Source organism: Kluyveromyces marxianus, chromosome 5, assembly GCF_001417885.1.
Source record: "Kluyveromyces marxianus DMKU3-1042 DNA, complete genome, chromosome 5".
NCBI lineage: Eukaryota > Fungi > Ascomycota > Saccharomycetes > Saccharomycetales > Saccharomycetaceae > Kluyveromyces > Kluyveromyces marxianus.
This window is the reverse complement of record NC_036029.1, coordinates 702,019-722,616: the sequence shown is the minus strand read 5'-3', so window position 1 is coordinate 722,616 and position 20,598 is coordinate 702,019. Positions and strand designations below refer to the sequence as shown.

Here is a 20,598-nt window from a genome sequence, read left to right as displayed (position 1 = left end):
AGCTCTTATGTTTCGAGACGTGTATGTATATACGACTTTACTTTTACCAACAGTCTCATTGTAGTAGAAAGGTGGCGTACAGGAGCAACATTGCCCGTGTCAGGGACAACCACTCCATTCTTAGTGATATATTCCTCTCGAGGCCTTCAGAATCTCGAAGAAAGTTCCATGTCCCCGGGTAATCGTGTCCAACAAGACGTCATCACCGAGTCTCTTGTATAGGGAGATCCACAGTGACAGTTAAAAGTTTACCTTCTACATGACAGCTTGAAGAAGCGATTGGCAGGTAGGTAGGGCCAATATTACGCGTATCTCTGATATTTGCACGGGCAAAGAATAATGGAAACCAGGAGGCTGATTAGTTGTGGTACTGCCGCGTCTCGTGACCCAGACGCAAACCGGATGACGTTCGTCAGATCCGGTGGATTATTTCATACTGACAACTTCACTGAAGAAACTGGGTGGTCAGGAGGGGAAGAAGTGCTGGTGCCGAGCTTTCCAGGGTCCGATGCGAAAAATATTGTGCGGGTAAGAATCCTGAAAGACGAGAACGAATACAAGGAGTGGTTGATCGATCTACTCCGATATCTTTACCGTTACAATGTGGATGATAAATTAACGTTTAGTAACTTGAGACAAGATGAGATTTTTGAAGAATTGCAATACGATTGGTTGTACGGGATTTACAACGCATGCATTCAATTTTCCAAGTTACCGTCGTGGTTGGAACACGAGTTAGGAAGCATAACTGACTTTGGACATGACTTCTTCACAACTTTAACACTCATAAGGCAGATGTACCACCCTGAATATATATACGAGGAAATCGTGGGCTTCAGATTACGAACACATTACAAACTGGAGAACGTTTTGAGGATTCTACGAGACTTCAAAGACAGGATAGAGGTCTTTAGATCGTATTATTTAGAAAATCTTCTACTAGAAAGAATAACTAGAGAGCTGGGTTTTAAAAAGAATGTATACGGACTATTATACCCTGTAAAAGAAAAGTACGATGACGGATTATCTGAATTAATAAAGGATATCCAAGAAGAAGTAGATAAAAACAACATTCGAATTCAAAACGAGAGGAATTACAGAACCCAAAAAAATGGAAGAAATAGGGTCAAAAAAGATAATTATAGATCCGGCAAAGGATCTCAACGTAGATCCAGCTACCAGAAAGCGATATTAGGAAGAACATAAACCACGGACGACAGTTTTTATACATTGGGATATATTTCCCCCTCTCTTAAGTAAAGCTAGTAGAAAGTAAAGTAAAGTAAAACCAGTCCACAATTCCAAGTCACATGACCAACAGCCCACACGTGACGTCCAAAACCCTCTCCGGCTCGCTCGAGAGCAATCTGACTGGCCGGCAGGCAGAAAGTAAAGGACGTTTCTGTATTATGCCTATATGGAAATATGGAAATATAGAAATATGTTATATAATTAAGAGAATGTTTGTAAACCGGCAGATGAATCACGAGAAATAAGAGGGGTTCGGTTGGTAAATTCGTGTTTAGAAACAATTGATAGGCTGGAGTATCTTAACCGAAGGGGAAACAAGAAGAGAAACAGGGTCTTTGCTAGAGAAGAAGTTTGATTGCAAAGATATAAGCGTATTCATTTAGAGAAATTAGGTTTAAAGTTGAAGGGAATACAGAAGAAACATATGGATTACCGTAGCAGTAAGAGGTCTAGTATCTCTTTTGGGAGCTATCAACGGCAGTTGAATCCGCTAGAAGGGGTTGGTGGGTTTTACCAGCGACAGCAGCAGCAGCAGCAGCAACAGCAACAACAGGTTGGAAATTTAGGTGGTTTGGGGAGTCTTGGACTTGGAGGGTCGAGCAACTATACTTTGGACAAGCTGAAGACGGTTACGGCGTGCCAGTATGAATGTAGTGCGCCGTTATTTTCTGTTGCGTGGAATTACAACGACCAGGTTGCTTTGGGGACGTACAAGGAGGATTCGTACAACCGGATTGAGATTATCAATGCGAGCAGCGATTATTCGACGTGGGAGTGTGCACATGTGGCGAATGTTGTTTATCCGGTGTCGAGGATCCAGTGGATGCCTCAGAATAACGCGAGACTAGCGACTTGTTCGGATTCGTTGCGGATTTGGTCGTTGGATGGGAGTTTGCAAGAGCAGATCAATCTTTCGCTGTACAAGTACGGGAAGCATCCTAGTTCTGCTTCGCAGAAAGATACTGCGACGTTGGGCCAGCTTCCGCCGGTGACGTCGTTCCACTGGAGTCCGATCTCGCCGAATCTCTTGCTTTCGTGCAGCATTGACACGACGTGCACGGTGTGGGATCTCTCGAACTCGACGAATTACATCAAGACGCAGCTAATTGCGCACGACAGCGAGGTGTTTGACGTGAAGTTTTTGGCGCAGTCGACGCAATTGTTTGCGAGCTGCGGCAGCGACGGTTCTGTGCGGGTGTTCGACTTGCGGTCCTTGGCCCACAGCACGATTGTGTACGAACACGGCAGCGAGCAGAGCCGTGCCCCCAGCGCCAACAACAAGAACACCACACTCAGGGTCAGTTCAAACGCTAACGCTGCCAATAACAACAACAACACCACCAATTCTAATGCCAATGCTAATCATAATGCTAACCATAATAATAATAATAATGCCACTAATAATAATAATAATGCTAATAATAACGACACCTCCACGTCGGGCGAGCCCGACGACACGCTCACGTCCTCGCAGCTCGACCAGACCGACATGGACCAGGGCTCGTGCGCACTCGTGCGCCTCGAGCCCAACCCGTTCGACCCAAACGTCATCGTCACCGTGCCCCAGGACAGCAACGCCATCATCGTCCTCGACATGCGCTACCCGGGCACCCCATTGCTCACTCTCGAGGGCCACATCGGCCCGGTAAACCAAGTCCAGTGGCACCCCAAGAGACCGGGCGTGCTCGCATCCTGCGGCGACGACTGCCAGGTCTTGTACTGGGACATCAACTCTCTGCTGGGCCAGTCGGCGACCTCGTCCACTCGCTGGGCCAACTCGAACGTCGTGCATTCCGTCGACACGCCCCAAATGGCGTACACCACCGAGACCGAGGCGAACAACATCGTGTTCAACGCCCAGGGCTCCCACGTCGGCGTGGTCCACGGCAAGACCTTCACTGCCGTGGGCCTGCCATAGGCCTGCCATAGGCAGGCAAAGTCCGATGTACCTATCTAGTCACGTGATAAACCCGCCTCCCGTTCGAGCCCCAGACGGACCCTTTTCCCCCAAAAAATAACCGGAGTTCATTCAAACTTAAAAAGTTTTGGAATCCTTTTTTTTTTCTGTTTTCAGGAGGAGGAGGAAAGAAAAACCATGGAGATATCGGCGCCAGTGCCCCCTAGGGGACCACCCAGACACCGCCCCGATCCCGGCCTCCAAGTCAGAAAACAACCTAAAAAAAATGTGTCAAGTCAACTCCGGGCCGATCCAAGTCAGTGGGGCCCTGGCCCCCCTGGCCAAGTCAAACTCCGGGCCCCGTCCAAGTCAAAAATCCTACACCCATTCACCCTTATCTTGATCTTTTCGTTCGTTTAGTCTGACTTCGCGATGATATGGTGAAGATACAAAGTGTTATAAAGGATATAAAGGCTAAGCACTGGTTTCAAGACGTCCAATGGACCCGATTCGATGGCTTATTCGCAAGGGCTCTCTACCTGGATTTGATATTTGATATCCGATATCTAATCCCATCAATTATACTATACTATATATATACACTCACACATATATATGCATATGCATCTCTAAGCAAAGCTAATAATCATTATAATAGGCAAAAGAGATTCAAGAAAAGAGACACATTATGCTTAGGTTTAGAGTTGCTAGACAAGCAATTGGGTGTGGTAGAAGGTTGCCAGTTGGATGTCGGTTTGTTTCGTCGAAATGCGACGTTTCTTCGGTGCAATATGAGAGGATTTATAGCGCTAAGAAGACTGGCGATGAGGCATTTGGTTCGCTTGACACATTCCAGAGAAGACATTTGGGGCCTAGTCCAGGAAATGTGGGCAAGATGTTGGAGCAGCTTGGGTATACTGATCTGGATCAGTTTATTGAGGGTGTTGTGCCGGTGAATATTCTTGCGAAGCGTCCATTGGAGATCGATGCGCCTAAGAATGGGTACACTGAGCAGGAAATGTTGAAGCATTTGCAGGCATTGGCCAGCAAGAACAAGCACGAGGTGCGTAATTTCATCGGTAAGGGGTACTATGGGACGGTTCTTCCTCCTGTGATCCAGAGGAACTTGTTGGAGTCGCCAGAATGGTACACTTCGTATACGCCTTACCAGCCGGAGATTTCGCAAGGGAGATTGGAGTCGTTGTTGAACTTCCAGACGGTGATTAGTGACCTTACCGGGCTGCCTGTTGCGAATGCGTCGTTGCTAGATGAGGGTACTGCCGCTGGTGAGGCAATGCTTCTTTCTTTCAACGTTGCGAAGAAGAAGAAGCTTACGTATGTGATCGACAAGAGGTTGCATCCGCAGACGAAGTCCGTGCTTCTCACGAGAGCCGAGCCATTCAACATCAGGCTAGTGGAGATCGATCCCTTGGACCAGTCCACATGGGGCGTGTTGACGGATGCTGAGTCCCGTAAGGATGTGGCAGGGTGTCTTGTGCAATATCCAGACACCGAGGGTAACATTGTTCCTGGTGCCAACTTGACCCAATTGGCGCAATTGGTCCACGAATCCAAGGGTCTATTGGCCGTGGCTTCTGATTTGCTTGCATTGACTTTGTTGAAGCCTCCTGCTGAATTTGGCGCCGATATCGTCTTGGGGTCTTCTCAGAGATTCGGTGTGCCATTCGGGTACGGTGGTCCCCACGCTGCCTTCTTCTCTGTCATCGAGAAGTTGAACAGAAAGATCCCTGGTAGAATCGTTGGTGTCTCGAAGGACCGTTTGGGCAAGCCAGCGCTCCGTCTTGCCCTGCAAACCAGAGAACAACACATCAAGCGTGACAAGGCCACGTCCAACATCTGTACCGCACAAGCCTTGTTGGCTAACATTGCAGCCAACTACTGTGTGTACCATGGTCCAGAAGGTTTGAAGCAGATCGCTTCCAGAGTCTACGGACTCACTACCATCTTGGCCAATGCCATCCAGAAGTCTTCCTCCTCGAACGGTGGCCATACTCTCTTGAACAAATCCCAATGGTTCGATACCTTAACTATCAAGCTAAACGACAGCGTCTCGGCTCCCGAGTTCTTGAAGTTGGCCGTTGACAAGTACCAGATCAACCTGTTCCAAGTGGACGACAAGACCGTGTCGTTGTCTCTCGACGAGACCACAACCAAACAGGACCTAATCTCGTTGCTCGAGTTGTTTGGTTGTGACACCGAATTGCCATCTACAATTCCAGAGTTCCCACAAGAACTAAAGCGTACAGACCAAATCTTGTCCAACGAGGTGTTCAACACCCATCACTCGGAAACCGCCATGCTAAGATACTTGCACCGTCTACAATCGCGCGACTTGTCGCTAGCAAACTCCATGATCCCATTGGGTTCCTGTACCATGAAGTTGAACGCAACCGTGGAGATGATCCCAATCACATGGCCTCAGTTTGCGAACATCCATCCATTCCAACCTAGGGACCAAGTGGGCGGGTACGAGCTCTTGATCAAGTCGCTCGAAAGAGACCTTGCATCGATCACGGGTTTCGACAAAGTGTCATTGCAGCCAAACTCCGGTGCCCAAGGTGAATACACAGGTCTCAGAGTGATCAAGAGATACTTCGAATCTCGCGGCGAGTCCCACCGTAACATCTGTTTGATCCCAGTGTCAGCACACGGTACGAACCCTGCTTCTGCTGCCATGTGCGGCTTGAAGGTGGTCCCCGTGAACTGTTTGAAGAACGGGTCTTTAGATCTCGTGGACTTGCAAGCCAAGGCAGAGAAACACAAGGACAACCTTGCTGCCATCATGATCACCTACCCATCAACATACGGATTGTTTGAACCGGGTGTCAAGGATGCCATTGAGATCGTGCACGCCAACGGCGGCCAAGTCTACTTGGACGGTGCCAACATGAACGCCCAAGTCGGCTTGACATCGCCAGGCGACTTAAACGCAGACGTGTGCCATTTGAACCTACACAAGACATTCTCGATCCCACACGGTGGTGGTGGACCTGGTGTGGGCCCAATCTGCGTCCAATCGCACTTGAGCCCATTCTTGCCCACCCACGACGTCGTGCCGATGATCACAGGCGTGGGCTCCCCAGAATCCATCAAGTCCGTCTCCTCCGCACCTTACGGAAGCGCATCGATCTTGCCCATTTCCTACTCCTACATCAAGATGATGGGCACCAACGGCCTCCCATTCTCCTCAGTCATCGCCATGCTCAACGCCAACTACATGATGTCCCGTCTAAGCTCTCACTACAAGATCATGTTCATCGGCGAAAAAACTGACGCTGATGCTACCGCCTTGAAACACTGCGGCCACGAGTTCATCATCGACTTGAGACAGTACAAGGACCAAGGCATCGAGGCCATCGACGTCGCAAAGAGACTACAGGACTACGGCTTCCACGCCCCAACCCTAGCCTTCCCAGTCCCAGGAACCTTGATGGTCGAGCCTACAGAATCAGAAAACCTCGAAGAACTAGAAAGATTCATCGACGCCATGATCTCCATCAAACAAGAGATCGACCTCTACATCGCTAAAGACCCACGCGGCCAAGTCTTGAAGAACTCTCCACACTCTTTGGACGACATCGTCTCCAGTAACGACTGGGAAACAAGAGGCTACACAAGAGAACAAGCCGTATACCCTCTACCATACCTCAAGTACAACAAGTTCTGGCCCCCAGTCGCTCGTCTAGATGACACATACGGTGACACTCACTTGATGTGCACTTGTCCATCCGTTGAAGACGTCGCCAACACTGTGGACTGAGCAAATTCCGCTTTTCTTTGATACATACTTACTTAAAGCCTTGTACACTACATCTAAGTATAACAGTAATAATAATAACACACTAATAATACAGCAATCAATGCCCATGCCCATGCCCATGCCCATGCCCATGCCCTGCATTGTGCCTCGGAATCCCATGTCTTTCGGCTCGCACGGCTCGTTCGGCATCTTCCTTGACTTGGCATATTGGCTGCAAAACTGGCAGTTAACTTGTTGTACAGAGTCAAGAGAATAGGACCCTTTCTTTTCTGTTTCGAGAAGCACACAAGCAACTATGGCTTTCTTGGCTCCACAGTGCGAGGCACAAGCGGTATACCCGTGATTTCCTGTGAGTTAGTTAGTTAAGTGTGGTTTCGAGATGATGATGATTCAGCCGTTGTGGCTTCTCGAGGATTAGTGTGTGAACGGTGTTGAGTCAGAAGTGTTGATAGTTAGTGTGCTTTTCTCGAGGACACTGTCGGAGTATAGTGACTTTAGGCTGGAAAAAGGGTCCACAGGCACTGGCGATGGTTTGTATATATATGTGTGTGCCAGATCTGGTGAGATGAGTGTTGAAGATGGAGTCCGGTGTAGATTCGGTATTGCCAGGTAATATTACTAGGCAATAGATAACTAACTAACTAACTCTAGGCACTCCATAAGCATGTCACTGGTTAGAGAACTTGTAGTGGATCCGTTCAGGAGACTGAAATGGGGGTTCATTCCCGTGAGAAGAGTTGTGGAGGACGACGTGGAAGAAGATGAGGTCGATGCCAAAGTCGAAACGAACTCATCGGTAACATCGAGCTCTGATCTAGCGAAAAATGGCAGCAGCAAGACAGAAGAAGATGCCCACTCGGAAACGTACGAGGTTTCAACACTAGAAGGCGGTCTCGAATACGAATATAGAGACGAGGCTGACCGTAAATGGTACAAGTTCTTCGACGAACAAGAGTACCGTATTAACAAGCAGCAAAACGAACAATGGAAATGGTACCATTGGTTCGCACCTGACATGTCCACCAAGGAGAAGAAGCTGCTACTCAAGCTGGACGTGCTTCTCGCTTTCTACTCGTGTATCGCATACTGGGTCAAGAATTTGGATACTTCGAACTTGAACAATGCGTATGTGTCAGGCATGAAGGAAGAGCTGCACTTCAAGGGAAACGACTTCGTGAACACGCAAGTCATGTACACGGTCGGTAATATCATCTTCCAATTGCCATTCATCTTCATATTGAACAAGATTCCATTGAACTACGTGCTGCCCACGTTGGACTTGTGCTGGTCGCTGCTTACCGTGGGTGCAGGCTACACCCATTCCGTGAAACAGTTGAAGGCTATCAGGTTTTTCATTGGTGTTTTCGAGGCACCATCGTATCTAGCGTACCAGTACTTGTTCGGGTGCTTCTACAAGCACGACGAGATGGTGAGACGGTCCGCTTTCTATTATTTCGGTCAATATGCAGGTATCTTGTCGTCTGGTGGTATTATGTCTGCAGTTCACACCGCATTGGATGGTGTTGGTGGGAAATCCGGCTGGAGATGGAATTTCATCATCGATGGTGTCATATCGGTCGCAGTTGGTATCTTAGGGTTCTACATGCTTCCAGGCGATCCATACAACTGTTACTCGATCTTCCTTACCGACGATGAGATCAGACTCGCTAGAAAGAGACTAAGGGAAAACAAAACAGAGAAATCGGACTTCCACACCAAGTTCTTCGACAAAGAAGTTTGGAAGAGAATCCTATTCGACTGGAAGATTTATGTGTTAACTCTCTGGAATGTGTTCTGCTGGAACAACAACAACGGGTCTTCTGGTGCGTTCTTGTTGTGGTTGAATTCGCTAACGAAAAATGGCGGCACAGAAAAGAGATTCAGTATAGCCAAGAAGAACCAATGGTCCATGATTACACCAGGTCTTGGTATGGTTTACTTGTTCTTGACTTCTTTGTTGGCAGACAAGGGCCACACTAGATGGGGTGCTATCATCGCTACCCAAGTTTTCAACTTCACCGGTAACGTCATTCTTGCCGTTTGGGATGTGCCAGACGGTGCAAAGTGGTTTGCTTTCATGCTCCAGTACTTTGGCTGGGCCATGGCTCCAGTTTTATACTCGTGGCAGAATGATATCTGTCGTCGTGATGCCCAAGCAAGAGCTGTCGTGTTAGTTGTAATGAATATGCTCGCTCAAACATCTACGGCTTGGATTTCGGTGTTGGTATGGAAGACTACCGAAGCTCCAAGATATTTGAAGGGTTTCACCTGGACTGCTGTGTCGTCTTTCTGTTTGTCTGTATGGACATTCGTTGTGTTGTACTACTACAAGCGTGATGAAAGAAGAAATGCGAAGGATAACGGTATCATCCTGTACAATTCCAAGACGGGGGATAACTATCCACCACAGAAGGCTAGTAAAGAGGAGGCTACTGCTTAGTCAACAAGAAAACACATATACGCTGTCTGGTTAAACCAACTTCTAAACTGCTCTTGCTCTTTTGCTTTAATAAGGTATATATAGATAACGTCGTTTTTAATTCTTAATAATAGTCAGTGTAATCTGAACTGAACTGAACTGAACTGAACTGAATATATGCATTAGTTAAAAGAAAAGTACTTATATTTTTTAGTTTTGAGTCTATCTACGTTTGCTCTTCCATGACTTCTTCCATCTGCCATTCCCGGAATTACTCTTGGGTTTCGTTCTCTTTTGAGAATACGTCGCACTTTGTGTTGATGCAGCGGAGGATGCAAACATTGTTTCCCTAATCTGACTTATTACCGCACTGTCATCCATATCCTCGTGATTTTTGAAGTACCCAGATTTCATACCAGTTTCGCCACTAGTATTGACAGACCTGTCAGAAGATACAACTATTATATGGTGCCGCTCTTTCTTCAACTTCTTTAGAATGGCAGAGAAATACTTGAACCTCTTGGCCAGTGCTGGATCATTGGAATTCCCCAGCCTACCGAATGAAGCTTGGTCTACAGGAAGTTCATTTGCAATCTTCCATAATACAGCGTCCGGTATCAATGCTGTGTAGTCAGGAAAGTTAAACTTGCTTGAAACGTTCACTGCAATGTCCTTTAAAACGTTATAAGATTTATTGATGTGTGCTTGCTCTTGAGAGGAAACGTATGTTGACCCCTTGATAAGTTGTACAGGAGTAGAGTAAGTGTTTACAGCACTTTCATCGTGTCTGAACTTTTGAATAAACTCTCTGGAGTTTCCTGTTTGAATGTCTATGTTGTTGTTGTTATTGTTAACAGTTAATGATCTCGAAACTGTCGGCGTGGATAACACAGTGCCAGAGCTGGATCTTTCAGTAAATGGTCTCGATGTTACTATACGATTGTCCTTTTCCTTAGAAGTTCTATCTCCATTTTTGGATATCGTGTTGCCGTTCGTATTCGAGTTCTGTTCCTCATTGGCAACAAACCGAATTTCAACCCTCATTCTGTCCTTGAACAAATCCTTAGCTCGTGGTCCAACTTTTACATAAGTGGAGAAGAAGCCTCTACCCGTACTCACCGAATATTCGTTTAGTATTCTTTCCGTAACTAACTTGAAGAATATTCTTTCTATATCTGCTTTTTTCCAATCTTTACCCTTTCCGTGGTATGGTAATTGATGGTGTCCCAATTGAACAATCTTTTGATATTTGGAACCTTTATAAACATCCTGGCAATGGATGAGAGTGACTTTAGAGTCCTGTATTGATTTTACCAAATTTGCAATATCCTTTGCTTCCTCTGTGACGTCTCTTGTCTGATAAACGACATTCGAAGCATTTCTACAATTATCACAATTTTTCTCACAGTCCTTCGGATCAAAGCGCTCGTTGAAATACGAGAGAACTAGTTGCCTTCTACAATCTGTTCTATTATCGCAATATTGCATCACCTGCTGCAACTTATCCAAATGCTTTTCTTTATTAACCATATCCAGATTCTTATCCTTTTGGATCATAGTTTGAATTGTTCTAACGTCACGGAAAGAATAGTACATGATGCACTGAGATTGATTACCGTCTCTTCCTGCACGACCAGTCTCTTGGTAGTACCCTTCCAAGGTTCTAGGAACTGTAAAGTGGAACACAAAACGAACGTCCGGCTTATCAATACCCATACCGAACGCAACAGTAGCGCAAATTACTTGAACTCTATCAGCTTGCCAATCTTGTTGCACTTGCAGACGTTCATCAGGATCCATACCTGCATGATAAAATGCACATTTTACACCATTCTTCTGCATTAGAGCACTGGTTTGCTCGCATGAGTTTTTCGAATGGCAGTATATGATACCGGTTTGGTTTTTAAATTTGGTCTTTATCATATCACACATGTGGAAGATGGAGTTCTTCTCCTTTTTCAGCACTTGATAGAAAAGGTTTGTTCTGTTGAAACTTTGTTTCAGGAACACCGGGTTGTTCAATTGAAGGTTGTGGATGATATCCATCCGCACCTGCTCACTTGCGGTGGCAGTCAAGGCTATCATGGGTATATCTGGATACTCTTGTTTAAAGAAACTCAATTCTTTATAGTCTGGTCTGAAATCGTGACCCCAGTTGGAAACACAGTGCGCTTCGTCAACGACAATTCGAGCCAACTTTCGGTCCTGGTACAATTTCGATATAGCCTTTTTGCACTGGACCGATGCCTTTATCATTTCAGGAGATATGTACACTAGTTCCAACATACCATTGATGAAAAGGTTGAACGTCATTCTTCTTTGTTCTGCGGTACCTTTAGAGCTGAACATGCTAGCCTTTATGTTTTTCGCCAAAAGATGTTCTACTTGGTCTTGCATTAACGAGATTAGCGGCGAGACAACTATTGTTGTACCGAACGTTTTCCCCGATTTCACAATTGCTGGAAGTTGGTAACAAAGAGACTTACCACCACCTGTTGGCATAAGAACAAACACGTCCCTTCCTTCGAGGGTGGCATTAACGGCTTCCAGCTGGTTAGGTCTGAACGAGTCGAGACCGAACACGCGTCGCAGTTTGTGGTACATCTCCGAGGTCCACGCATACTGCGGTTGCAACGATGAGGCTCTGGTCGAGCCTTCTCTTTCCCTCTCTCTTTCCCGTTCTCTTTCTCTTTCCTTTTGGCTGCTCATATATGGTTCCAAGTCAGCCATTGAAAAGTCATCGTCCTCTATAACTTCCGTCACTGGCATGGCAGCAGCAGCAACAGAAGTTGGTTTTGGCTGGTTATGGAGTTGCAACTGTGAATCAAATGCATGGGGTTCCTTTTTCACAGTGAACGAAAGCGGAATGGCTTCTTCGTCGAGTCGGGACTCTGATATAATTTTCAAGTCGTCGTCCAGTTCTTTGATTTCGTCAAACTGGGTTTGGTCCTCTCTTTCTGCATCGAACTCTTCGAGATCTGTGTCTGAAAGGGGCTCTAGCTCGTCTTGGGCCGTTGCTATGGTATGGTCAATCGGTAGAGATTCTGAAATGGGGTCTTCTAAGAACTCAATTTCATCATCGTCAATCAAACGTATCTGAGGAGTTTGATGGAACTCTGGACTAGGGCTAGGTGGCGGATGCAATTCTATAGGTGGGGCCAGAATTTGGGTTTGTGTTTGGGTTTGTTGTTGAAGTGGAGGTTGTGATGGCGATTTTACTGGGGAGTTACCAGGCGAAGAGTTGATGATGATTTGGTTTGTAGGGTATTCTGTGTGTTCATCAAGATTTGCCACGGTCCCAGTTTGTGTTTGTGTTTGTGTTTGAGTTTCTGTTTCTTCTTCGTGATAGGAGACGTCCTGGTCATCGTCGAGGTAGTCTCCGTCCACGACAAACTCTTTGTCTGATTCGTGAATTTCATCGAGACGGTCTTCTTCTTGTGTGGTGAGGAAATGGGAGTCTTCAGATTCGGCCTCGAGGGACACGTCGCTGTCGGGGTATTCGGGGATGCCGTGGGGGCGACCTTGGGGGCGACCTTGTGGGAGGCCCTGGGCGGGATCTCTCCACAGGTGTGGGTTTTCGTCCAGCTGCGACATTGTAGGGATGTAGTAGTTTTTGTCTGGGTCTCTGCGTCGCAGTGTTCTGGAGGGAACCTTGATCTGTGGGGAAGAGTGAGGGGAGGACTGAGGAGGGATGCTTGGGCTAGGGTGGGGGCCCTGTATTTGGCCTTGATTCTGCCTCTGGACAGGCGCTGGCACTGGCGCTGGGGCTTCCGCCCCAGTTCCCGTTCCCGTCCCCGACTCTATCCTAGTCAACTGCCGTTTGATATCACGAAGAGCAGGATCGATGCTGGTAGTAATGCGCGTGCGCTTGTTGTCCTGGGACAGCGACGTGGACTCGAGGAGAACGCATTTCTCCTCAAGCAACGCTGCTTGTCGCCGGAGAAGCGATATTAGAGTTTCCGTTGACGATGACACTGGTTTCGGAGATGCAATTTTTCTTTCCCCAGGCCTTTCTACAGACATCACCTTCGGTACTTCTTTAGGCACCGGCTCGTCTACAATCACTTCCAATACCGAATCCCCTTCTTCGTCACTCTCATCGACAAAATCTCCACCTTTATTATCCCCAGAAACATCATGTCCTATGGACATGATGTTTCCCCTGACGGGCCCTTCCCCATCGGAATCTAGCACTGTTGCTACAGCAACAGTGCTGTTAGTATACGCACCCCCGTTCCACGAAAGTGTCCGCGGCTCCTGAACAGAACGCTTGGCGGCTACGCCGCGCCGAAGCAACTCGAGCACGCTTCGGTCCGGCTCATACGCCCGCGATTCCTTCAGCCACTTGTGCTCTCGCCTCAAGTTGTGCGACGGTTTGACCATGGCTGTGGCCTACCTTGTATCCACCTTCTATCCTTCCATACCTCGGCGCGTAAAGTGTTTGGTAAAGATCCTTTGTTTACCAGAAATCCCGTTTTTCTTGCTCTCTATTTATACTCACGCCAAAAAAAACACACTCACGCGAGGTAAACAAGAAAAACCAAAAACCAAAAATCAACGGCGGCAAAAAAAGGGTCTTGCCAGGGTTCGAACGGGTTCAAAAAACACCAACTTACCCGGACGACTCCGGGTAACACATACACACACACTTCTCCCCACTTCCCTCCCTCCCCCTCCCCCGCCCCCTCTGTGGCCCCAGACTAAATTTTTGTTTTTTTTTTACTCTATTTCTGTTTCTTCTGTTTACTATTCTCCTGCCCTTCGCCCTTTCTTTTTCCACCTCCCCCTTTTATCCCCTTGTGCCCTGTCGGCGCTTTTCCCGCACGTTTCTTTCCCGGACCACACCGCCCCGAAAACGTCACTCCCACGTCCTTCTCGGACCACTCCGTCCCGCACAGATCCCAGCCGCTTCTCGTTTCTAGCTTCTGGCCCGCCTGCCCCAGACACACAGCACAAAAAAAGCCCAGATAAAAACTACTCCAGCATTTAGAAATAAAGTATGCACACGCATACATTCATACATACATACATACATTCATTCATCATGAATTATTCACACACTGCGCGTTCCATTCGGGAAAGCAAAAGGAAACGAAACGAAACGAAACAAATGTGCAGAATTGTTCTTCTGGTCGATCTGGTTGTTCTCTTTCTCTTTCCCCTCTCCCAGACCAGACCATAAATATCAGGTTACCCCGGGTCTTGCGGTGGTTGGACGTTTCGAGAGATTGACCTTATATTAAACACGTATCTATCGCCCTAGTTTGTCTTGGTTGTTTTTGTTGTAAACTTTTTTTTTTTTTGTTTTATTATCTGGGGTATGCAGCTAGCCTATGTATTTTGTGTATAAACACGTCTTGTATTTGACGTTGGTTCTGGATATCTAGCATATTTTATTGTGGGGTGCTCTTGATTATTACTATTAGTATTATTCTGCACTGATTTTGTTTTTTTTTTTTTTTTAGAATTTAGGTTCAACATCGAATATTAAAAGAGGAAATCAAGACGCAGCGCAGTGCAGCAGCAATAAGCAGAATTAAAGGTCGGCTATACGATTGATTCGAGAGAGAAACGGTTCGGTCAAGGGCTGGCTAGAGGCTGATTCAAGGCTATACAGGGCGAAACAGGCGTTTAGACTCGAGGATACACCGAGTAAAAAGGTTTCAAGAGACAATTGCACGGAGCAAGGTGGAATAGGGAAGGTTTTACATATGCGGAAATATAAGGTGGTGAAAGACGTGAGCGGGAGCAGGAGCGGGTCTGGAGGGCCGACAGGAGGTGGTAGTGGAAGTAGTAGTGGTGATTTAGTTCATGCCAAGGTGGAATCGCGTCGTGGAGACTCGCAAATGCGTCGCGAACCGGGGATTCCGGAGTTGGATGAGATGAAGAAAGAGAATGAAAGAAGCGAGCATGGGTCGCGAAACGGGAGCCAGAACGCCAAGGAGGGGTCTGCAGGCGAATCTGGAGATAATTCGATGCATAGGGCGTGTGATGCTTGTCGCAAGAGGAAGTTGAAGTGTTCCAAGACGCTACCGAAGTGTGACACATGTTTGAAGAACAAGTGGGAGTGCACGTACTCGCCGCGTGTGGCTAGGTCGCCGCTTACGCGGGCGCACTTAACGGCTATGGAGAATCGTGTGGTTGAATTGGAACAGTTTCTCCAGCAGTTGTTCCCTGGGTGGGATATCGATAAGTTGTTGCAGCAGAAAGACGTGTACAGGGTCCGCGAGTTGCTTGTCGGGGGCAGTACTGGTGCTACGACAGCAGTGGGTCCTGGGACGTCCATACCGTTTAAACAGGCACAACAGACCCCGGGGTTCCAACTTCAAGCGCCGCTTGCAACTACGGGAGCCACTCAGGGTCCACCACAAGGGACCCTTCGGCAGAACCAGCAGTTCACATCGATGGGCCAGCGTGGCACTGGAACTGGCACTGGCACTGGAAGTGGTGCGGCTATCGCAACATCAACATCATCTTCTGGTATGTACCCCGTCATGGGAAACTTCTCTGGCTCTAGCATGCCCCCAGTAACAGCAACGTTCTTCCAGTGGTACGAGAGCGAAAACACCATCGATAATAGCTACTTCAGCAAGGACTCCATCAGACACTGGTTGAACCAGCTTCTCACTTCGGAAAACATCATGCACATACCGGCAAAAAGAATTAATGATACTTTGCAACAAGCAAACGTGAACAATCAAAGATCACCTGTAATAATAAATAATGACATTAGCCATCACACATCGGACGTCCGCGCAGCAGCAGCAGCCGGAGCAGCCGGAGCAGGGGCTTCACAATCAAGAGCAAATATACCACTAATAACTGGGTCAACCGGAACTGGCCCTGCTGTGAGCTCGAATTCAGGGACAGGACCATCATCGGATAGCACTACGGCATCGAATACCTCCGGCAAGAATGCCATGTCCGCTATGGACATACCGGACCCAACATTCTTGACCAAAAGAGAGACTACGTCTAGCTACATTGACGCTTTCTTCAAACATTACCATCCGTTCTATCCATTCATTGACGAAGACAGGTTCTTTGCTCAGTATAACGATCAAATCCAACCACCCAATATGGAAATATGGCAAATATTGCTTAATACTGTCTTGACTTTAGGCGCATGGTGCCTCAACTCAAACGGCACACACGACACTTTCTACTTTGAGAATGCATTATCGTACCTATCTGCTACAGTGTTCCAAACAGGTACCATTGACCTAACCTGCGCACTTCTTTTGTTGACGCATTACGTCTACAAGATCCAGAAGCCAAACACGGCGTGGACCTTGTTGGGGCTTTGCTCCCACATGGCAACTTCTTTGGGACTACATCGTGAGCTCCCAAACTTGTCCCTACAAGCACAGCAAATCCGTAGAACAATATGGTGGACCATTTATTGCACCGAGTGCGATCTCACAGTTGAAACTGGTAGACCCTCACAACTACCAAATCTACAATCCATTGACGCTATCTTGCCAGTTTCTTCAGCAGGGCTGAACGAACCAAGCATATACTCCTCGATTATCCAAGAATCGCAATGGTCAAAAATAGTCCAGCAGATGCTGACTGAAAACGCATATCAACACAGCGCGGCGGACTGTCTTGTATGGTTTGATAGCATCCAAGAATTTGTCAACATGAGACCAATTCCAAGCACAGAAGCCGAATTGAAGGCCCTTAACGAAACCCAATTGGCTTGGCTCCCATTGGCCAAATTTAGACCTTACTGGATCTTCCATTGCTCTTTGATTGCGTTGTTCACAAGGTTCTTCCAAGCAGAGCCTTCCAACGACTCAAACGTCGCAAGGTGCAAGGAACTCTGTCTTCAGCTATCAAGCAGGAACATTCTCAGTTTGTTGACATTTGTAAGGACCTACAGGCTCAACTCACTTTCGTGCTGGTACGCTACACACTACTTAATAAGAAGCTCTCTCGTGCCGCTATATTTCACAGCACAGGTTTCTCCACAACATCCGTTCTGGGACTCCGTCAAGACACAAATGATAGCAGCACACGAGGCCATGGAAGCACTTTCCCAACAGTCTCCACTGGCATTGCAATTTGACAAGATTCTCAACAAAAACTGTTCAGAACTACTACAAAGAGAGGGCATCAACAACAAAAACCAGGTCCTTCCACCAACACCATCTCTACAATCAACAAGTTTCTCCGATTTGCTGTCTCTCTGGTCAACAAACACCGATGACGCCCCAAAGAACGGTGCGCCATCTCAGCAATCAACAACAATTACAGACTCTCTACTGCAATCTTCTACTACTCAAATGAGACCAAACCCATCAGGATGGCAGGAAATTAATACTTTCTTGAATCCATCAACCCAACACCTATTCAACACTACTACAATGGACGATGTTTACAACTATATCTTTGATAACGAGGAATGAACCAAACCAAAAACTAAAACCAAATTAAAAATCAAAAATCAAAAACCAGAAAAAAAAATCTCTTTAAACATCTCATATGAACTTATTTACACAACCTAAGAGAATTGCACATAGCGTATCGTGCCATTTGAACTTCCTTGATGTTCTTGACACTTAAACTAGTGGCATTCTAAAATAAAAGTAAAACTAATTAACTAAGGCAAACAACAACGACAAAAAAAACAAAAAAATACAATAGAGGCAATGCATATCTCTACACATGCACGTAATATTACAGTTATAAGACTCTTAATAAATAATCCCATCACTAAACTCATCTTTCTGTCTTCATAGTTTTCTTCTAGTGTAATACTAACAAAATAAAACAAAGAATTCTACATCATGTGACCAATATTGTCGTTAATTTCCGTTATCTTTTATCTAATCTCAAAGAGGAAGGACAAACGAAAAAAAAAAAAAAAAAGAATCGCGATTGTTATCTAAAAACCCTTTAAATATAACTAAAACAGCATATAGTTCCCCAAGAAACCGAATCTGTCAAAGCAGCACATGCAGCATATGATTTAAAATCTCCGGTCTCCTACTTATATATTGCAGGGAGTAGGCGAGGAAAGAAAGAGAAAACGAAATCAAAATTTTGGGTAGTTGAATCACTGTTAGTGTTCTATTGAGTCATATTTGTTCGAGACATCGTGTCGACCAAAGCGGTCTATATGATCTTAGGGAATAATAGTGTGGATGAGATGCCGGCTTTAATTGGATCGGGAAGAGGTAGTGTTAAGGTTAGATACCGGAAAACTAAACGTGTGAAGGAGAAGAATGAAGAAACTATAGTTGTTGAAAGACGGTCGAATAATGGATGTTTGACATGCAGAGATAGACACAAGAAATGTAATGAACAACGCCCAATTTGTAGTGGATGTCGGGAGAACTTCCTCAATTGTGTCTGGAGGGATCATGAGGAGCATCAGGAGGCATCTCATATGTTTTTGAATTTCCGTATTGATGAGTGGAAAGTGAGGAAGAAGCATAAGAAAAGGACAAGTTATTATTTTGCTGCTTCGCCGAAGTTGAGTTTTTATAACTTGACGACTTCGGAGGACGCTGTTGCGATTGTTGACGAGGAAAATGGTAGTCTGGAGAAGCTGGAAAGGTTCCCAACAGTACGGCAGCTTGGGGTGTATGATGATGATGAGGAAGAATTGAACGTGGAAGATGGAAATGGCGATTTTACTACGGATGTTCCCACCACAGATGTCCCGTTCCTCGATGCATCAACTATATGGCTCTCACGACAAGTGACCCCTCATCTGACGGACTCATTGCAGATATTGAATTCATCCATCGAGAAAGCTATCGAAGACTATACGCCTAACGATATAAGCCCTGAAGTACGCGAAGAGAATACTTTTTATAATTACTTGTTTGATGATACCCACCCTTTGGCACAGAAATTTGACTCTGTTATGAAATCTTTGAACCGGGGAGAGTTTGATGTGATTCCAAAGTACTGTACAGATGAGTTATTTTTATTGTACATCGCAGTGAAACACTGGCTTGTTGGAGTTGGTCCACAGGAAACGCATCCATTATTAACTACACAATCTACATTCACCAGAAATTTCCAAGACAACCCAGTATTAAAAGAAGTGTTTTTGTGCTGTGGGGCTACCTTTATGGAATATTACGATTCGGAAATCTTTTCAAAGCTTTCTACAGAGTTGTACCAAAGTAGTCTCACCCTTATCAAGAAATACCTGGAAGATAATCCTGAAGAGAACAATAAACCCTGGCTTTTGGCCTCATATCAGCTACTATGTCTTCGGAACAAGACAGCTATAAACTCGACAGTTAATGATTGTGTCCAATGCCTCAGTAACTCATACCAGGTGATCAAATCGCCTTATTACCTCTCGAAGATCAAATCTATCTCGACAACGAAGGAGAAATACGTGGAAGAGCTTGTCTTGGAAATCGAGCATGATACCTCTCTTGAGAAACCAGAGTTAGAGCCACATGACAGAATGTATTTGGAGAGTTTCATATACAACTATTCTGTTGCACTTCTTTGGGCTGTTGATATTTCAAAGTTGCCGAATCCGTATAGTGTTTATGAGGTTCTTGGAAAATCTCTACGATGTTTCATTTATCAATGTGATTTCAGGTGGATGAATAACCCAGTTGTCGGTGCATCCTCTGAAGCCTTCGAAATATTGGCCAAAGTCTCATATATTGCTAGGTTACCTTTGCCACTTGAGAAGAATGGAATTTGGTATAAAAGAGCTTTACAACTTCAAAAACAGGCATACTATCATACCCCAAGCATACTACCAAACCTTGATCAAGCAAAAATTGGTGAAAAAATGTACAACAGATGCAAAGTGAATCTTCTTGTCGGTGAGATTGTTGCCAAAACGTCATTTCTCTTAATATCGAAAGTGATTGAATACAAGAAATTTGACATTTTATCATGTCAAAAGTTAGTATCTGAAATCGTAAGAAATATCGAAAAGATTCCTAAGGGTGATCTGATATGGGCTATTCTCACATGGTCAGTGATCGTATGCGGAGTCTTTGCCACAGAAACTGAAAATCAAAAAAAGCTTCTTTCATTCCTTGACTACATAAGAGATAAGTTCCATATGTTGCACTTGTTCAACTCCAAAATATTTCTCTTCAAGGCTTGGGAATTACCAATTAATGACAGGTTGGATATTTTGTTTGACAGGGATAACCTGACCAGGGTCAACGCTTAGCATAGCTAACAAACCTAGTATTCGAAGGATATATATAATAAATTTTCTCCACACCTATTTCTCATTGATAATAACCACTATTT

The 20,598-nt window shown here is 45.7% G+C and overlaps 6 protein-coding genes across 6 annotated transcripts; 5 read left to right on the top strand and 1 right to left on the bottom strand.

Annotated features, from left to right (window-relative positions):
• Positions 1-1,675: 1,675 nt before the first annotated feature.
• Positions 1,676-3,169, top strand: KLMA_50334 (uncharacterized protein; the record flags this gene model as incomplete). The annotated part of the gene is made up of 1 exon (XM_022820323.1): positions 1,676-3,169. One exon carries the CDS (start codon positions 1,676-1,678, stop codon positions 3,167-3,169), a length of 1,494 nt encoding a protein of 497 aa, XP_022676798.1.
• A 667-nt stretch (positions 3,170-3,836) lies between these two features.
• Positions 3,837-6,929, top strand: GCV2 (glycine decarboxylase subunit P; the record flags this gene model as incomplete). Its single annotated transcript, XM_022820322.1, has 1 exon — positions 3,837-6,929. One exon carries the CDS (start codon positions 3,837-3,839, stop codon positions 6,927-6,929), a length of 3,093 nt encoding a protein of 1,030 aa, XP_022676797.1.
• A 664-nt stretch (positions 6,930-7,593) lies between these two features.
• SEO1 (putative permease SEO1) lies at positions 7,594-9,369 on the top strand (the record flags this gene model as incomplete). Its single annotated transcript, XM_022820321.1, has 1 exon — positions 7,594-9,369. One exon carries the CDS (start codon positions 7,594-7,596, stop codon positions 9,367-9,369), a length of 1,776 nt encoding a protein of 591 aa, XP_022676796.1.
• A 201-nt stretch (positions 9,370-9,570) lies between these two features.
• On the bottom strand, positions 9,571-14,394 carry SGS1 (ATP-dependent DNA helicase SGS1; the record flags this gene model as incomplete). Its single annotated transcript, XM_022820320.1, has 2 exons — positions 9,571-13,625; positions 14,382-14,394. The coding sequence occupies 2 exons, from the start codon at positions 14,392-14,394 to the stop codon at positions 9,571-9,573; spliced, it is 4,068 nt and encodes a 1,355-aa protein (XP_022676795.1).
• A 665-nt stretch (positions 14,395-15,059) lies between these two features.
• GAL4 (galactose-responsive transcription factor GAL4) lies at positions 15,060-17,759 on the top strand (the record flags this gene model as incomplete). The annotated part of the gene is made up of 1 exon (XM_022820319.1): positions 15,060-17,759. The coding sequence occupies one exon, from the start codon at positions 15,060-15,062 to the stop codon at positions 17,757-17,759; it is 2,700 nt and encodes an 899-aa protein (XP_022676794.1).
• A 713-nt stretch (positions 17,760-18,472) lies between these two features.
• On the top strand, positions 18,473-20,515 carry KLMA_50329 (GAL4 domain-containing family protein; the record flags this gene model as incomplete). The annotated part of the gene is made up of 1 exon (XM_022820317.1): positions 18,473-20,515. The coding sequence occupies one exon, from the start codon at positions 18,473-18,475 to the stop codon at positions 20,513-20,515; it is 2,043 nt and encodes a 680-aa protein (XP_022676793.1).
• Between the last annotated feature and the right edge of the window lie 83 nt (positions 20,516-20,598).